We start from the raw sequence: 19924 nt of genomic DNA on the forward strand, positions 1-19924 counted from the left end.
TTCAGCTAGTAACTCTTCAAATATTTCCTCTGTTCCATCCTTCCTCTTCTCCTGAAACTCCAGTTATATATACACACAAAACTTCACACACTATCCTCCACATTTCTTCACCTAACTTACTTCCTGTCATTGTATTTCTGTGCTACATGTGACCTACTAAGTTTTAAATTTTTCAATTATTGTGTTTTAATTTCTTAGATTGTTCTTCATAAAATTTGCCATGATACTTTTAATAGTTTCCTATTCCTTGCAGATATTTCCTGGCTTATCTTTCATTTCTTTACCTATAGTAAGCATACTTGCTTTATAATTCATGTCTCATAACTAGTCTCTGAGGGATGTGAGGGTCTGTTACTAGGCTTTTTTCCCTGATAGTTTTTCTTTGGGATGCCCTGTCACCTGGTGGATTGACTCTAGCTTTGACTTACTGCTGCCTGCTGCCCTTGAGCAATTATTTATGGAGATCCTCTGCAGGCAAAGATGAAGCTGTCTTCCTCTGGGGAGGATTTGTATTTGCTTCTGTCAGGCACTTAGGAGTCCTACTCATCCAGAAAACTTGAAACTAAATTCACAGCTTGAGATTTCTTGACTACCTTACTTATACAAACCTGAGCTACAAATCTGCCCAAGGGTCAGCCTTACTTAAGTTCTCTCTGTATGATTCCTAAGGCCTCATTTGCAGCCAGCTGACCAAAGCCCCAAGCAACCTTTTGGCTTAGAGAAACCAACACATTGAAGCTAGGAGTGGAGAGATAGAGAGCTGTGTTTGGGTTGCCTTATTTCCAGAATCCTTGAACTGGCTTAAAAATTTGCATGTATGCATGTCAGCATCATAACAATACATCCTATGGTATACTTTTTAGTGAATACGCCATTAAAGGAGATTTTATTATGTTTAGATGACTTTAGCAGGCATAATTTTGAGAGACTAAGAACATGAACTGTTACAGATTAGATTAGCAGATTATAAAGTTAAACGAAGTTACACCAAACTGTAAAACAAGGACAGTAATTTTTTTTTTTTTTAAGTACGATTGAGGCAGGTTCTCCTTATGTTGCCCAGGCTGGTCTCAAATGCCTGGGCCCAAGGGATCCTCCTACCTCGACCTCCCAAAGTGCTGGGATTACAGGTATGAGCCACCACGCCCGGCCAGACAATAATTTCTTTTTCTTCAAATTAATTCAAAGCTTTTGCTGGGTACTGAACTGAGATAAAATAATTTCTCAAATTGAATTATACTTGTATAACAAATAAGTGAGTACATACCCTTGTAAATCCAGCAGCAATGAAAGGCATTACGGACAACTCTTCTCTATCCACCCTTCAAAATAACACAGTAAAGAACATAGACATAGTTTTTATCAATTATATCTCACCTCTTTTACTCTACTAATTTAAATACTTCGTTATGTAATGAGTACTTTTAGATGAGTCAGATTAATATACAAATTTAAAGGATAAAGTTGAAAACTGCTGTTTCAGTTTCACATTTGGCTTTTTGGAATTACATATTATAATACTTGAAATGCAGAAACTACATTAATAGCAGGAATACACGAGTGTTCAAATATCTTTTTAATATATAAAATTTTTAATTTAAACGAAGTTAAATTTACTCCTATTTTCTTCTACTTCCAGGTTTTTTTTTTTTTAATTCCTTTTTTCCCTATAGCTCAGGAAAAAAGTTTAAAGGACACAGAAACGTTTCTTCTATGTATAGAAACATATAAGCTAAATAACATTAATTTGAATACTTGCCCTTCTCCTAATATATTTCTCTTCTTTCCTTACCTCCAATTTAAAAACAAAACCTAAGAATCCCCCATTTATGTGTAATTCAAATCCTCAGAGATATCTGGAGTTAGAAGGCCCTAGGAAGATACCCCTAGAAAACATTCATACTTTTAGGAATGGAATTCTCTCACAGTTTGCCTGTTTCTAAAGTGAAAGGCAGTTTAAAAATCACAAAAATCTAGCATGAGAGCAGAAAGTCCTTCCAGGAAGTTAACCAAAGAAGCAAAATAAAGTAAGAAAGAATAAAGAAGAAAAGGCCATACTACAAAGGGACATGCCTGACACAGCACGCAAGCTGTTATTTGGCCATCTGTTAAGAATAAGTATTACACTAACACCTCGATTTCAACATTAAAAAAATGAAAGTTTACCTGCGTACTACACCAACAATAACTGTGTTTTCTGAGAGTTTTGATGATCTGATAGACCTTAAAAAAAACACAAAACTTTAAAATAAATATAAAAATAATCCTTAAAAACCAAATATACTTAAACAATTACAACAATTAAAGTTGGAAGAGGGGTAAGAAGGGAGAGTAAATGATCCCCTCACTCTCTGAATTCACTCACCTTCTTGACTACTTGATCTTTCTCTCTTTTGGGGGCAAATTCCCATTCAGTGGACTGTGTTAACTGTAACAATTATGGAGTATGAATTAACAGTTAACTAAGATGATATGCATTCACTTGTTCTGATCTTTATTAACCTGCACTATGTCAGGCAGAGTATTTTCCCTACTTTGTGCTTACAGGAAAGAGGCCGTTGGTCTCTTCTTCCAAAGGAAAATGCAAGTTTATGTCTATTACCACAGGTGATGGCTATGTTTACAATGGGGATAAAGGAGCCCAAGGGCTAGCTCCACTGCATTCTAAGGAGCACAAAGGATGAAGAGTTCCTAGGTAAAATGGAGGCTAAATTAATAACCAAAAATAATCCAAAACTAGGAAATGCAAGATATTGTAGTCGGTCAGAAAGAAGAGCATCAACACCTCATGAGAGGGTTAAGAACAGAGGACTGGTCTAGAAAAGTACAAGAGACTGTTCCACTAAAGTTACCCAAAGAGTACGAGACTTCCCATACAGAGTGAATTCAACCCTTCTGCAGAAGCAGCTTTAGAGACCACGGGGAATGAAAATACAGCCAAAATATCAGAGCAGAAATAAATGTGACACAGAATAGGAGAAAGAAAAGAAGTGCTCCACTGGAGAATATGCAACAGCTTTGAACTCATCCTACACTGGGAGAAGAAAGCAGGACTCTAGAGAAGAACAGCTCCACTGGAGAAGGAAGGAACTCACCCCAGACCCAGAGGAAGAAGACTCATGTTGGAGAGGGACTCTAAAAGGAGGAGAATGTAGAGGAACATAACCAGACTGCACTAGTCAAGTCAAAGGTGAGCTGGCCTCCTGGAGAATGTGTCTAGGATGGCACAAAAATCAGTCAAGACTGACCGCATTTGTTCAAGCTGTTAGTTCAAGGATTAGAACCACTTCTGAATCACAGAATCCAGAAAATAATTTGAGCGACTAGTTCTCAATTCTCCCAAAGATGGTACATAACATAACCATTCCAGATGCGTAAGAGATTCATCATGCATGATGGATGCCCCCGTCTTTTTTTGAGACAGGTTCTCATTTGTCACCAGGTTGGAGTACAGTGGTGCAATCACAGCTCACTGCAGTCTTGATCTCCTGGGCTCCAGCTATGAGTAGCTGGGACCTCTGGCACATGCCACTGGCTAATTTTTTTATTTCTTGTAGAGACGAGGTCTCACTACATTGCCCAGACTGGTCTCGAACTCCTGCATTCAAGCAGTCCTCCTGCCTTGACCTCCCAAAGTGCTGCGATTACAGGTGTCAGCCAGCACACTCAGCCAGATGCCCCAGTCTTAGCAAACTTTTCCTGTAAAGGGTCAGGGAGTAAATATTTTAGGCTTTGCAGGCCATATGGACTCTGTCACAACTACTCAACTCTACCATTGTAGCACAAAGGCAGCCACACATAATACACAAACGAATGGGCATGACTGTGTTCGCCTTTGCCCATTCTTGCCTGTGGGCATTCAGGCTTCATTTTCTTACGGAATTCAGGTTGAGAAAGGTTGAATCTAACAACAGATGCAGAATAGGCCAGGGGTAGGGAAGTTGCTCGGGAATGGAAAAGCAGCTCTAGGGACCAGCCAGTATCTCTCATGCTCACCTCTTCCCCACCCCCTCAACATCTCTGCTTTTCCGTGTTCACTCTGTACTCCTCTAGTGTCCACCTACATATCCTCTCCAGAGGGAGCAAGCCAAAGGGTGCTGCATGGCTCTGCTGGAAGATCCCTTGTAGACACGCCACTTCAGGGCTTACTGGCCAGGTGTCAATCTCCAGTTCAACCCTGGTCCCCCTGAATGGGGAGAGCAGGCAGGCTCAGCTTCCTGGGGAAGAGCTATGGGAAAGGCTGCTTGGGCCTGGAGGGGTCACTGGCACAACAGACACTCACAGACACAGCTAGTGCACTCGTCATACCTGATGACTAATATTCATCCTAGCACTGATCTCAAACAGGGAATAAGAGACTCACAAATGGTATTTTCATCACTTCTAGTGACACTGTGTCTGTTCTGTGTTTACATTTCCATATCACGGAGATTTGGAAGGAGAAAGGGGAAATTTAAGTATGTAGCCATTTCAAACCAGCTTTCAGCTTTTTAGAAGAAAAATCAAGATGGGAGTGATATAATGGCAAGTAGGCAAGCATGTAGGTGATCTCAGTAAGGAGCTTTGAATGACTTACTCATACCTGGAGACACAAGAATGAAAAGCACTAGGTTAAGGATAAAGTGGAAGGGAGGACCTTGTTTACCTGGAGATAAGCCCTTAAAAACAGCTCTAAAACTGTATAAAAACGTAGAGACATACTGGGAACTTTTCTGGTGCATATGAAGGAAGAACGGGCTAGAAAACAGAAATGTCAGGAACCTGGATTGAAAATTAACATCCTTGCCTTGGAATTCATGAAAACTAGGAAAGAAATTACTTGGCATTATTGAAATGTATACCTGGATGCTTAGGAAGTCAGAATTCAAGAAGGTCACGAAAAAGATAGAGTGTGATCCTATAGCATGAGATTCTGAAAGCAGTGTAAGTACTCTGGGAAGTCCCCACCCACCCCACTTTTTTTATGAGACAAGGTCTTGCTCTGTCTGCCAGGCTTGCTCTATAGTGGCATAATCATGGCTCACTGCAGCCTCGACCTCCTGGGCTCAAGCGATCCTCTCACCTCGGCCTCTCAAATCGCTGGGACCACAGGCATGTGCCACCATGCCTGGTTAATTTTTTGATGTTTTGTAAAGATAGGGTTTCACCATGTGGCTCAAGCTGGTCTCAAACTCCTGGGCTCAAGCAATCTGCCTGCCTTGGCCTCCGAAAGTGCTGGGATTAGAGGTGTGAGCCATCATGCTTGGCCTCACTGGGAAAGTCTTAAAACCATGCTACTTGGTTTACCATTAGGATTCATTTTGGCCACACAAGATAGAAAACATCAGAGAAGAGTGGTTTAAACAGTATCTGTCTCATACATCAAAAATGTGCAGAGGGAGACAGTTCAGGGCTGCCATGGACTCTGCAGGATCAGGAACCTAGCTCCTACCAGTGTTTCTCTACTACTGTCTGTACATGAGGTTTCTTCCTCGTGGTCCAAGACAGATACTGAACACTAGCCATAATGTCCACATTCCAGACAGCAGGAAAAACGGAATGCTCCTTCCCTAAGGATACTTTCCAGAAGATACACATGATGGGTACATTGGCCAGCTGTAAGAAAAACTAGGGAACACAATCTATTTTCTAGGTAGCCATATGCCCAGCTACACATCAGAGATTCTGTTATTAGGAAAAGAATAGAAATGGATACTGGGGGCAACTACTAGACTCAAGCTACTCTAGGCAACTACAAATAATTCTGATAATAGACTCAGCACAACACTGGAAAAAAGGCCACATAATGGAGGCTCACTATAAGAACATATCCCAGCCTTTTAATGAGTTAAGTTTTACAAAAGGACAACTCCATTACTTGTGCTTTGCTATTTTTCTCTGCCATATGGTATGAGTTTCAGATGAAAAAGAATGGGATTGATAACGGTATGGATCTGCACACCAAGGTGAATCAAGAAATTGTATAAAAGCATCTGGTGCTCTGGGTTCAATCTTGCTTCTTCATTCAACATAGATTTTAATTCTGTTAATGTGTTTTGGGTTTTCAAGCAGTACTTTTTTTTATTTTCTCTATTTACCTTTATGAGATCTTCCCTTTTATTACAGAGACCTACTCCTGTTGCACAAAGAAATACCGTTGCACGTCTTCTGAGTCCACGAAGCATATGTCTTCAAAAGGTTCTACAGTGTCTTATAAAAAATAATTGTCTTAGTCTTCAGGGCTGTTTTTCCCCCTTCATTATGTGGTGGCACTTTTCACAGGCCCCCCTTTGCATCCTGTTTACACACCCCTGAATACAGTTCGTATCTGTGCAGGCTGAGAGTCTGCTAACAAAGAGGGTCACAAGAGTTTCCTTAGCACCTCTTCACTGAACACCCTTGATGTCAGTAGCTGTCCTTCTCTTAGGTCTGGGCTATAGACCACATCAACAAGCACAGTTCAAGTTTGGAGAGTACTGCCAGCAGGCATGCACAGGTCTGCTGCAGAGCGGGCTCCTGGTCTGTGCTCTCTGATTCTCAAACTAAAACTGAGAACTGATGCAATTTGCTATTTGAAACTACAGTATGTGGAGAACTATCCTCAGGTTCCTCATGCCTCTGTCCCTTCTTAAAACACAGTAGAAAAACCATGTATCTGTCCATATCCCTCTCTTCCTTCCTTTGGGTTTCTGAGTAGATGCAGAAAGTAAAGAATCAGGGGGCAGCAGGGATGGCAGGGGCTAGAGTGCAGGCCTCTGCCCAGCTCATACAGCCTTGCTGCTCTGCTGGGGCTCAGCCATCTGTTTCTTTGGTCAGAGCAACCTCCAGCATCCCAGGCTTGGCAGAACACAGTGGGAGTAAAGCAAAGCCCGTTTCCACTGCCTTCCTTTATGGCCACTGGTATTTTAGCTTCAAAGACTGAAGTGTGCAAGGCACAGTTCAGAAACAGGCTTCTTTATTAGTCTCCACAATACGACAGATACAGTGGAGATCCCTATCCTTTTCTGTTCTCTCAGCTTCTGACCTATCATCTTATCTTTGTGTGTTTTTATTTATTATTGCTACGGTCAATTTTTGTCTCTTTTTCCCTCTTCATGGGTTTTTTGATAGGAAGTTGGGAGGAGACATTGATATCAAGTACCACAGTGGGAATATGAAGCCATACTCTGTTGGGAACTACTGGATGGGCCTCTCGCAGCCTCACAACTGATTGACTTGCCTCACCTCCTCCAGTTTTCTACTCCATTCTCCACTTGGTAGTCAAGTGATTTTCTATCCTGCTTGACACTCTCCTGCGCAGAATATATCAACGTCTCAATCACCTATGGGGTGGAGTCCACAGCCTTTGGCTCAGCACACAAGGCCTTCATCATCTGGTTCACGTCTGTGGTTCCAGCCTCCCCTGACACCCACTCCATATCTGCCTGACCAGCAGCCATCCAGCACTGAGCAGAGATGCCCGGATGTCTTGCCTGTTTCTATACATGCTGCTCCCTCTACCTGGAACATTTTCTCCACCTTTCTTCCTTTTAAAACTCCTGCTCATCCTTTAAGATGCAACTCAAGTATCCTCTGGCACAGCCCTCTTTGACACAGGCACCCACAACACTGCGTAAACCTCTTCTGTGGGCACTTACAAGCCTATACCGAAATCACTCACTTTCCCTACTAACTAAAGTATTAGCTCCTCAGAGACAAGAAGCACATCTCACTCATCTATGTAGCTCTAGTACCAAATGCAGTGCCCAGACCTGAGGAGACTTGCAAAGTAGGGTTCCTAAACTGGTAGATTTGGAAATATAATAGACATAGAATATTTGCTGTTAGCAAGGCATCTCATAAGGAGTGTAAGAAGTTCCAAACGCCCCCAACAGAGAGATACAGGTGAATGCTAGTCATTTAGACAGGTCAACAACCGATGAAAAGCTCTTCATAGGCAGTGTTGATTAGGTATCCCAAAAGGGAAGATTAAGGGAAGGACACAATTCTGCAGGGCTAAGGTCTCACGAGCCACGTAAGTCAGCTCAGAGACAAGGCAAGCTGGTTTAGGGGCGGGGAGCCTGGAAAGATTTCTTGAACAGTCCAAAGTGGGCACGCATCCTTAAAGGGATGATCTTAAGGGAGATAAGCCAGGTAAGGGCCAGAATGAAGACAAAACTGATTAGGAAAATAAATCAGGGTCTGCTCTTGCCTCTAGAAAATTCACCACAATTAGTACAAGAACCCACCGCTACCCCAAATCCTCAGCCAACAAGATGGAGATGATGTGGTAGAAAACAGCTTGTGAGAAAGACTTGAGATTCTTGGCCAAGGCTGTGATGTGGCCATCAGGAAATAAATGTGATTGGGGATTACATTTGTAAAGGCCTGCGCTCTCTGGCTAGCACAGTGGAGGGGACTGTTCTGCTTACTCGTCACTGGTTCCCCCAAACCTAGTGTGAGCTTTTTGGTTCTGAAGCCATGCTTACAAGGGCTATCAATCAGAAAAGGGTACCCAGGGGAAGCACCCTTGATGTGGTGGGAATATGAAACCAGGACCTGTTAGGAGCCACTGATAGCAGTAAGGGTGTGCTCAGTTCAGAAAAGAAAAGATGTCTGCAGGGGACACAATTCCTGTCCTCTCATGTTGGAAATCCATTGTGGGGAAGAGGAATAATAGATCTGTTCAAGCTATCCTGTGGGCCAACTGTGGACAAAGTTGGGTTCAATAAAAGCAGAGCTTCTAAATCTCAGGGCTTTCACTTAGTGAGCCCCAGGTCCTGAGGAGAGGCTGGCTGGAGGGTGCTAGGCACTTCACAGAGGAGAGGCACAGCTGACATTCTGTGCTTCTCTAAAACCATATATTAAAGCAATCCAGTTCCCATTCTTTACTTAAAAACTATATAAAACTGTTATTTACATGATGAAAGAACTCTGATTAACTACAGTGCTTATGAAACTTGGTATTTGTGTGAGTTTTTAACTGAGACGTAACATTACTTTTTTTCACTGAAATATTTCAGCTCCTCTAGTCTATGAGCTTTTATAAAAGACGAGAACTTCATTTTATAACTTTCAGTCTAAAACATTCTCTTGTACATAGCTCAATAAAAATCTGCTGAATGAATTAATCCTATTTTTTTAGAATATTCCTAAAACATATAGCAATAGTACATTTTCTTCCCTTAAAAAGTGGAATATAATGTTATGTTTCTTTTACTACAATTTTTAACAGTGGAACATAACCAATACAATTTAATTTTTCTTTTACAATACAAGATGCTCTAGTAGTCACCTTTAAAAGTATGAACTTCCATTGTCCAGCACATACCTGTGGCTAGGCTTGGGCCTGGACAAGACTGGGAAAGAGACCAAGCTTTCTCCAGCCCCTCACGCTGTCCTCCCTCTTCTATCTCGGCAGCCATTTGGCCCACCTTAGACACCTCTACTGCCTTGCAACATTCCACCATGACTACCAAGTATCATGTAATTTACATATCATCTTCCCTTCCTCTGTGTGGTACCTATTCAATGTTAGGGATAAAGGGGATACTGGAAACCAAGTGTTCCAAATTTACAGCTGAGCTAAAACATCACCAGAGAAGGTGCAGTTACCACAGACAAGCAGCTGTCCAGGAAGAGCCAAACAAGGTCCTGGACCTCCCTCTTTCCTAGCCAGAGCTCTCTCTATTTCTCTTGGGCTGCAATCCCCCATGAACATGCTAGGTGACTGGCCAGATGACATGTCAAGAAATCTGGGGTAGGGCGGGCACGGTGCGGTGGGTCACACCTGTAACCCCAGCACTCTGGGAGGCTGAGGCAGATGGATCACTTGGGGTCAGGAGTTCAAGACCAGCCTGGCCAATATGGTGAAACCCCGTCTCTACCAAAAATACAAAATTAGCTGGGCATGGTGGTGTGCGCCTGTAATTCCAGCTACTTGGAAGGCTGAGGCAGGAGAATCCCTTGAACCCTGGAGGCAAAGGTTGCAGTGAGCTGAGATTGAGTCACTGCACTGCAGCCTGGGTGACAGAGTGAGACTCCGTCTTGAGAAAAATAAAATAAAATAAAATAAATCTGGGCTACAATGATAATGGCTTATTGTGAAGTCAACCAGATCGAAACAGATGAGGAACATAGGCACATTTCAGGTACTAGGATCAAGGCCACAGGAGAAACTACTGGAGGCAAGTCGTGGAAGGGTAAATGCTACCTAGTCTGACTACCAGGAGTGTGGAGTTCTCACCACCAAGGAAACAAACCCACGTTGACGTCACCACATACCCCACAAATAATCTTTTAATATGATGTCATTTGCTTGTCACCTTGGTTTTTAACCCACAGGTTTTTAATCTACTTAGCTTATATCTTTTCTCTCTCTTAAAAGTCAAGATTTTAAATGTCCTTCAAGTTAATATGTCATAAAATTTTACATTTGCCTTGCTTCCATCAGCAGCAAATAACTTTCTTTAAAAGGCATTTTTCAGGTTTAGGTCACTACACAGAATTCTCTCACAGTATTGACAATGTGCAAGTGTTATAAATAAAACCCATTCATCAAACATTAAAAGACAATTTTCAAAATTTTTACAACTTTGAAAACAATCTGAAAAATTATAATTCTTACTGCACTAATATGCAAGTGATATTTGTGGTTAATTACATTTTGGGTTTCACTTTGACCCTTAATAATTCTTCTTATCCATATTTTCTTACTGTTTCAAGTAAAGTGAAGCAAGACAAAACAAAAGAGACATACATCAGTCCTACAAATAGTGAGGTTCTAATATTCTGTTTATTTTACATGCATGGAAAGCAACTTAAAGTGAGTCTAACTTAATCTATTTCTAGGCTGCATGTATTGTCACAAAGGCCAATGGGACTATTTAGGCCAGAGTCTTGGGCTTACCTGCACAGTGCCTCTGCATCCAGTTGTCGAGGATTTCTGTGGTCTATGATGATAATGTCATGATGTTTGTCCAGGAAACAGGCAAGGACAGCCTGAGCCTCCTTGGTAACTGTACACTTAAACCCTGCTTTTTCACATGCCCTGCAGAATCCATTACATTGGTTATCTTCTTTGGTAAACACTAAAAGTACCTGAATCAAAAGAGCACAAACACTTTTTTTAAAAAAGATGTTAGAATTGTCATTTCTTACACTTTTTTTTTTCTTGAGACGAGTCTTACTCTGTTGCCCAAGCTGGAGTGCAATGGCATGATCTCAGCTCACTGCAACCTCTGCCTCCCAGGTGCAAGTGATTCTCCTGCCTCAGCCCTGCCAAGTAGTTGGGCCACAGGCACACGCCACTATGCCCGGCGAATTTTTGTATTTTTAATAGAGATGGGGTTTTGCCATGTTGGCCAGGCTGGTCTCGAACTCCTGGCCTCAAGTGATCCTCCCACCTTGGCCTCCCAAAATGCTGGGATTACAGGTGTGAGCCACCGTGCCTGGTCAGAATTGTCATTTCTGTGTGTGTGTGTGTGTGTTTTGGGGGGATGGTGGGTGAGCGACAGGGTCTTCCTCTGTTGCACAGGCTGGACTACAGTAGTGTGATGTCACCTCACTGCAACCTCCATCTCCAGGGTTCCAGTGTTCTTGTACCTCAGCGCCCCCCATGGCTGGGAGATTACAGGTGTACACCACCATGCCTGGCTAATTTTTGTATTTTTAGTAGAGATGGGGTCTCTCGATGCTACCCAGGCTACTCTAAAACTCCTAGGCTCAAGTGATGCACCCGCTGTGGCCTCCCAAAGTGCTGGGATTACAGGTGTGTGTCACTGCACCTGGCCATATGTCTACTTTTTTGCTAAGAAACCGACTGACAGAACTCAACAAAGGTTTAGTTAAGCATTTTATCTTGAAACTAAATGAATTAAAACACATTAATATTTATTTTAGCTAAAAGAAAGTTAACTGGGTAAGTCCTCAGATGGTGAATGCTAATATCTTGGTGAAATTACTGGACTACTTAATCCTATAAATAATGTATTGAAATGTTTGACAAGATTTTATGTAATTCCTCCAAGTTAAAAAAAAAAATCACTTTGATTAAAAGAAGAAAGATTTAAAGTAAACCAAAATGTGACACTTCAAAGCCTAGTGACACTGTCACAGGTACAAGAGGTAGCATCTGTGCCTCTGCCCAGGACAGTGGCTGGCTGCCCCTGATCACGTCAGTCCTGGTCTGGAGCAAGCGAGGCCTGTATCCATAGGTTCTTCCTTATCCAGCCAGCCTCCTTCCCTCTCTCTCTGCCTGCTATTCTCACTCCCAATCTGGTTCAGGAGCACCGGTGCGCCATCCCTTCAGAAGCAGACTGACAATGGGGCAACAGTGGTAAGGAGGAGATGGGCAGCCTGTGAAACAGACTGCAAAGCTGTCAGAAACCCTCCTTAAGTTTATTTCTTCCAAGTTTACTCAACTACACAAAGACCATACATGCAGAGAACTAAGAGCACACATTTCTGTCAGCACTTTCCACATATTTTTAAATGTAATAGTGAATGAAACATGTGTTTATGTGCGGGGAGTCTGGATAAGTTGACTAAATTTCAATTGGTTGCTTTCTGTCTCATATTTTGAGTTACATATATTACAGGTATCTTCTCTCTGATACAGCTGATTCAGCAACATTGAAAAGACAATCTTTTTACTTTTTATATTGGAAAATTTCAAATCTACAGAAACGTGAATGAAAATGAACACTAAAGATGCCCTTTCTCTACATTCATCAACATTTTGCCACCTTTGCTATGCTTTCTCTCTCTCAACACGTACATGTACATACATGCAATTATACACATTTTTTATTTATTGCTGAACCAATTTTTTCCTTTTGTTTGAGACAGGGTCTCATTCTGTTGCCCAGGCCGGAGTGTAATGGTGCGATCATGACTCACTGCAGCCTTGACCTCCTGGGCTCAGGTGATTCTCAAAACCTCAGCCTTCCAAGTAGGTGGGACCACAGGCGCACACACCTCCACGCCCATCTAATTTGTTGTTGCTATTGTTGCAGAAACTGGGTCTCCCTATGTTGCCCAGGCTGGTTCCAAACTCCTCAAGGACTCCTCAAGCTCAAGAGATCCTACTGCCTCAGCCTCTCAAAGTGCTGGGATTACAGGCATGAGCCACCCTGCCTGGGCTATTGCTGAACCAATGAAAGCAGGCTACAAACACTTCATCTCTAAACACCGCAATGTGTATTGCTAAGAAGAGGATATTCTCTTATATAACTATAATACTGTTACAGAGTTCAGGGAATTTAACACCGATCCAAACACTATTATCTAAATGAAAGACTATTTTAAATGTGTAAATTTAGCTCCACCTCCAACCTTTTTAAAGAAAATCAGCATGTGAAAAATACAGCACAGTTCATTATTACCTGAAGTTGATCTTGATGAAATCTCATGGGGCCAAATTGCACATCAGCTACTGCTACCTATAAGAAAGAGATCTGCTTAAAATTGAAAGAAAAAAAAGACAACAGAGAGAAGCTTAACTTTTTCTCTCTCTAATCAGTGCCAGAAATGAAAGCAAAATTTCTATTCTAGAGACAAATAAAGTAAATAGTAGACAAATGAAATGATTATGAGGAATCCTAAGGATCTCCTTATGGCCCCCAGGAGAAGTGGGGAGCAGGAAAGGAGAAATAAAATGAATAAATAAAATGAATGTGATTCTGGCTTTGCCTTTTACTAGCTACATGTGACTTTAAGTGAATTAATCTTCCTCAGCCTCAATTTCTCATCTGTTACAAAGGCCAAATGAGATGACAATACAGAAAGCCCCCCAATAACAGATACTAAATAAACGCTGATTCCCTCTGTGCCTATTTCCATTTTTTTCCTGATGGGCGATGAAATCTTATATCCAAATGGCACACGAGTAATGCAGTCCAGCAGGCAGAACCGCGGAATGTCATTGAGAAATGGTTGACACTTTCCATTTTACAGAGGAGCATAATAGCATTTACTGATAAGTACTTACCCATTTGAGAATATAATGCTAAATCAAAGATAAATATAATATCGTAACCAAACCCCAATGAGTAATAACAATCACAGCACCAATGGAAGATTCAGTGTGTTCTGGTTATTGTGCTAAGGGCTGAACATATGTTATTTCACTGAATCCGATAGTAATGTGGTGAGAGTTTATAGCTGGAAAACTGAAGTTCTAATTAGCCTGCATTAAGGCCACACAGCAAGTGGCAGTGCTGGGATTCCACCCAGGTTTGTTTAGCTCCATACGTGCTGTAAACTCAGGAACACTAGACGATTTGAATAGTCTGTGTACAACACAAAGGGGCCCAAGGAAGGGAGAAGGTGGGGCTGAAATCCAGTTCCAGGTGATGAATTCTGGCACTGGGCTGCTACCCAGGGAAAGAGACACATTTTGTAATTTGCCCAGAAACTCTGTAGGTGTTGATGAGATCCCAATCTAGACCTCTATGTGATGGTATGAATTCATCACAGCAACAGAAGAACAAGATCCATAGGACTTCCTACAAAATGTTTCCCAACTGACTGCCCTCCTCCAATCTCTCCCCTCAAGCAGTGATCTATTCTAGTAAGCACATCATATGAAGTTTGCTTAGTGACGGGAGAAAAATCGACATATATTTTTAACCATGAGAAGCTGATGTCTACTAATTATGGGCCACTGGCTCAGTTTCTGAATTACTTTCTAATAATTTTATCTCTCAGAAGGCATAAAAAGAATGACGGTCCCTAATATTCTAGACCAAAGACTGAGGAGGAAGATTCTTCAGTTAGGTGAAAGAGTCAGGAGTACAGACAGTGCATGGTATCACCTATCCTCTTGAGTTGTGCAACTATGGGCCAGTCTCATACTGGTGTAACCGGATGCCAAAGCCAGAATTTCTGAGGGAAGATGGTCCAAGAGGTCCAAGGAGAGTCTTAAAAGATGGATTCAGAGAAGACAGTAGAGTAAGAAGCACCAGGAATCTGTCTTCCCACCTAGACAATATTGCACTGGCAGCATATGTCTGATATAGCTATTTTAGGAACAACTAAAGACTTGCAACTTCCAGGGGAAGGTTTGGATGGTAAACCGCAGTTAATTTTAGCTCTTAGCACATAGCAGGTAACCAGGCCCATGGTGGGTAGCTGTGCATGTGTTCCTGAAGCAACCTGCACACAACTTGCAGGACCTAGGGAAGGCAAAAACAACCTTGTCCTCCAAATATCAGGGATCTGTGCTCTGATCACTGAATACAGAGGTGCAGACAAAGAAGGGGTGCATTATTGTTGCACTTTCTCCCATTGTTGCAAGCCATTCCCCCTCTAATTGAAGAGGCTTCTAGGAGATTTAAAGGGCTAACGCCCTTCCTCTCATTTTTTCTTTTATCCCCTTTGAGAGTCAGACATTAGGGACTAAGGCATTCAAAAGCAATGGCATATACAGGGAAAATAAGAAAGAGATTATGCAAGCCTAGGGAAAGGCTTAGAAAATGCCTGAGAAGACCTTAAGTTTACACATTAGACTGATCCTTGGCACAGAGATGGCCTACCACAATTAAAAACAAAACAAAACAAAACAATAACAGCAAACCCTGGGGAAGACGGAGAATATGACTTCCAGAGTTACCGTATTATTAAATTCAAATGTCCAGTTTTCAACACAAATTCACAAAGCATACAAATAAACAGGCAAAGTACAGCCAATTCAAATGAAAAAAAACTAAATCAACAGCAACCATCCCTGAAAGATACCTAATGGCAGATCTACTAGACAAAGACTTTAAAACAACTTAAAGATGCTAAAAGAACTAAAGAAAGATGTGGAGAAAGTCAAGGAAATGATGTATGAACAATATGAAAATATAAGGAAAGAGATGGAAAAAAACTAAAACCAAAAATAATTTCTGGAGCTGAAAAGTACAATAACTGGAATGAAAATTTCACTGAAGAGATTCAAAGGCAAATTTGGGCACGCAAAAGAAAAAATGAGCACACTTACAGAGGGGACAATTGAAATTATCAAGTCTGGCAAACAGAAAAAAGTTTTGGAAAAAAAAAAGTGAACAGAGCTTACAGTGCCTGAAGGACATCATGAAACAAGCTAATATATGCATCATGGGAGTCCCAGATGCTGGAGAGAAAGGGAAAGAGAAAATGTATGAAGAAAACATCCCAAACTTGATGTAAGACATAAATATAAATATTCAAGGAGCTCGACAAACAATAAGTAACATGAACTCAAAGAGACACATACTAAGACACACTACAATAAAACTGCTGAAAGATAGTAAGAGAATCTTAAAAGCAGCAAGAACTGGCCGTGGTGGCTCACGCTGGTAATCCCAGCACTTCGGTAGGCCAAGATGGAAGGATCGCCTGAGGCCAGGAGTTCAAAACCAGCCTGGCCAACATGGTGAAACCTCATCTCTACTAAAAATACAAAAAAAAAAAAAAAAATTAGCTGGGTGTGGTGGTGGGTGCCTGTAATCCCAGCTACTCAGGAGGCTGAGGCAGAAGAACTGCTTGAACCTGGGAGGTGGAGGTTGCAGTGAGCCGAGATCGCACCACTGCACTCCAGCCTGGGCAACAGAGCAAGATGCCATCTCAAAAAAAAAATTAACAAATGAAAAAGAAAGCAGCAAGAAAGAAGAAACTGGTCACACACAAGAAATCCTCCATAAGATTATTATCAATAGATTTCTCATCAGAAGCTTTGGAGGTCAGCTATATTTAAAGTGCTAAAAGAAAAAAAAATTGTCAATCAAAGATCCTATATTCGGCAAAACTTCATTCAAAAGTGAGGGAGGAATTAAGACATCTCCAGAATGAAAAACAAAAACAAAAACAAAATAAAACAAATCAAAAAAACTAAGGGAGTTCATTACCACTAGATAAGCCCTGCAAGAAATGTTCAAGGGAGTCCTGCAGGGTGAAATAAAAGGATACTAGACAGTAACTCAAAGCTGTCTGAAGAAATAAAGATCTCAGAAAAAGTGAAACCATGGATAATTTTAAAAACTATCACTATTGTAGAAATGGCTTATAACTCCTTTTTTTGTTTCCTACATGATTTAAGAGATGAATACAGTTTGGTGGGAAAGAAAATCATTGGTTTAAAAGGAATGATTGTAACTTTGGTTGGTAACTCTATATTTTGCATTTTATTTTCTAAATAAGAGACATTTGAAAGTATTAGTGTATGCTTTTGGGCACACAATGTACAGTTGTCCCTTGCTATCTGTAGGCAAGTGGTTCCAGGAACACCCATATACATGAAAATCTATGGATGCTCAACTACCTTATATAACATACTCCCATTCTCCTCTATGCTTTAAATTGTCTCTACTTATGTATACTACCCAATACAATGTAATGCTATGTAAACAGTTAATGCTGTATTACTTTTTACATTTTTTATTTTTATTGTTAATTTTTTTTTTCTAAATATTTTCAATCTTCAATTGGCTGAATCCATGCCATGGATGTGGAACCCACCAATATGGAGGATCAACTACATAAAGTTTTAATTTTGTGACATCAATAACTGAAAAGGGTGGGAATAAAGCAGTATAGGAGAAGAATTTTTGTATGTTATTGAAGTTAAGCTGGTATCATTCAAATTAAATATTCATATAACATTAAGATGTTCACTACAATCCCCATGCTAACCACAAAAAAGTAGCTATAGAATATATACAAAGGGAAGTGAGAAAGGAATTTAAATATTGCACTACAAAAAATCAACTAAACACAAAAGAAGACAGTAATTAAAGAAATGGAAGACAAAAAAAAAACTATGTGACATATAGAAAAACAAATAGCAAAATGACAGAAGTTAAGTCCACTTTTATCAGTAATTATTTATTTTTAGGGACAGGGTACTGCTCTATCATGCAGGCTGGAGTGCAATGGCATGATCATAGCTCACTGCAGCCTTGAACTCCTGGGCTCAAGAGATTCTCCCACCTCAGCCTCCCAAGTAGCTGAGACTACAGGTATATGCCACCTCACCTGGTTAATTTTTAAATTTTTGTAGAGACAGGGTCTTGCTTTGTTGTGTAGGCTGAGTAATTACTTTAAATATAAATGGATTAAACTCTCCAGTCAAAAGACAGAGATTGGCAGAACGAACCCATCTATATGTGGTCTGTAAGACATTCACTTTAGATCCAAAGACAAAAACAGATAGTGAAAGGACACAAAAAGATATTCTAATAGTAATCAAAAAAGAGCAGGGGTAGCTATATTAACATTAGACAAAATAGACTATAAACCAAAAAAAGGCTATAAGAGACAAAGGAGGACATTATATGCTAAAGATTCAATAGAGTAACAAGATAAAACAATTATAGGCAATTATGTACCCAATGACAGACCATTAAAATATATAAAGTAAAAACTGACAGAACTGAAGGAAGAGACAGTTCTAAAATAACAGTTGAAGACTTCAACACCCCCCTCTCCATAATGGCTAGACTTAGGCAACACAATAAAACCAACGAGATCTAATAGACATATACAGAATGTGCTACCCAACAACAATACATTTTTCTCAAGTGTACATGGGACATTCTCAAGGACAGACTATATGTTAGGCCACAAATCAAACCTCAATAGATTTTAAAAGATAGATATAACACAAAGTACCTTCTCTGACCTCAACAGGATAAAGTGAGAAACCAGTAACAAAAGTGAAACTGGAAAATTTACAAAATTGTGGAAATTAAACAACACAATCTTAACCAACAGATCAAAGAAGAATACACATGATAAATTAGAAAATACTTGGAGATGAATGAAAACAAAAGCACAACATGCCAAAACTTATGGGATGTAGCAGCAAAAACGGTGCTAAGGGGAACATTAATAGCTATAAATACACTAGAAAATAACATCTCAAATCAACAACCTAACTTTATAATTTAGGGCACTAGAAAAAGAGCAAATTAAACACAAAGCTAACAGATGGAAATAATAAAGATTAGAGCAAAGATTAATAAAATAGAGAATAGGTAATACAGAAAAATCAAGGAAACCAAATGCTGATTTTTGAAATGATCAACAAAATTGACAAACCTTTAGCTAGATGGAGAAAAAAATAAAAATGACTCAAATTACCAAAATTAGAAATGAAAGTAGGGACACTGCTACTAATTCTACAGCAATAAAAAGGATTCTAAGAGAATACTATGAACAATTATACACCAACAAATTGGATAATCTGGATAAAACGGACAAATTGATAGAAGCGCAAAAAGTACCAAGACCAAATCATAAACAGAAAACCCGAATAGACCTATTACTGGTAAGCAGACTGAATCAGTACTCAAAAATCCCCCAACAAAGAAAACCCCTGGACCCAATGGCTCCACAGGTGAATTCTATCAAGCATTTAAAGAACTAAAACAATCCTTCTCAAACTTTTCCAAAAAACTGAAGAGAAAGAAACACTTCCTAACTCATTCTATGAGGCCAGTATTACCTTGATACCAAAGTCAGGGTGGCTCACACCTGTAATCCCAGTCCTTTGGGAGGCTAAGGTGGGAGGACTGTTTGAGGCCAGGAGTCAAGACAAGCCTAGGCAACATAATGAGACCCTAACTCTACAAAAAAGAGAAAAAGAAGAAAAAGCTGCTCATGGTAGTATGCACCTATAATCCTAGCTACTCAGGAGGCTAAGGGAAGATGATCGTTAGAGCCCAGGAAGTCGAGGCTGCAGTGAGACAAGATTGTGCCACTACATTCCAACTTGGGCAACAGAGCAAGACCCAATCCCTTAAAACAAAACAATCATGCCACTGCATTGCAGCCCAGGTAACAGAGTGAGACTCTATCTCAAAAACAAAACAAACGACAACAACAAAAGACACTAAAAGAAAATTACGGGGGGGGCGGAGCAAGATGGCCGAATACGAACAGCTCCAGTCTCCAACTCCCAGCGCGAAGGACACAGAAGACCGGTGATTTCTGCATTTTGAAC

General features: G+C 40.5%; 1 protein-coding gene across 2 annotated transcripts in view; it reads right to left on the minus strand.

The window, feature by feature from the left end:
• The window catches only part of PDE8A (phosphodiesterase 8A), a 159929-nt gene that overhangs the window by 61314 nt on the left and 78691 nt on the right, over nt 1-19924 (minus strand). For both annotated transcript variants that reach the window (XM_011961059.1, XM_011961058.1), the window contains exons 2-5: nt 13344-13400; nt 10868-11058; nt 2167-2223; nt 1268-1322 (exon numbers count right to left, since the gene is read on the minus strand). In XM_011961059.1, coding sequence (XP_011816449.1) covers nt 1268-1322; nt 2167-2223; nt 10868-11058; nt 13344-13370 — 330 coding nt within the window. In that variant the 5' untranslated portion in view covers nt 13371-13400. The remainder of the gene's footprint in view (nt 1-1267; nt 1323-2166; nt 2224-10867; nt 11059-13343; nt 13401-19924) is intronic.

This window comes from Colobus angolensis, unplaced genomic scaffold (genome assembly GCF_000951035.1).
Source record: "Colobus angolensis palliatus isolate OR3802 unplaced genomic scaffold, Cang.pa_1.0 Scaffold534, whole genome shotgun sequence".
Lineage (NCBI taxonomy): Eukaryota > Metazoa > Chordata > Mammalia > Primates > Cercopithecidae > Colobus > Colobus angolensis.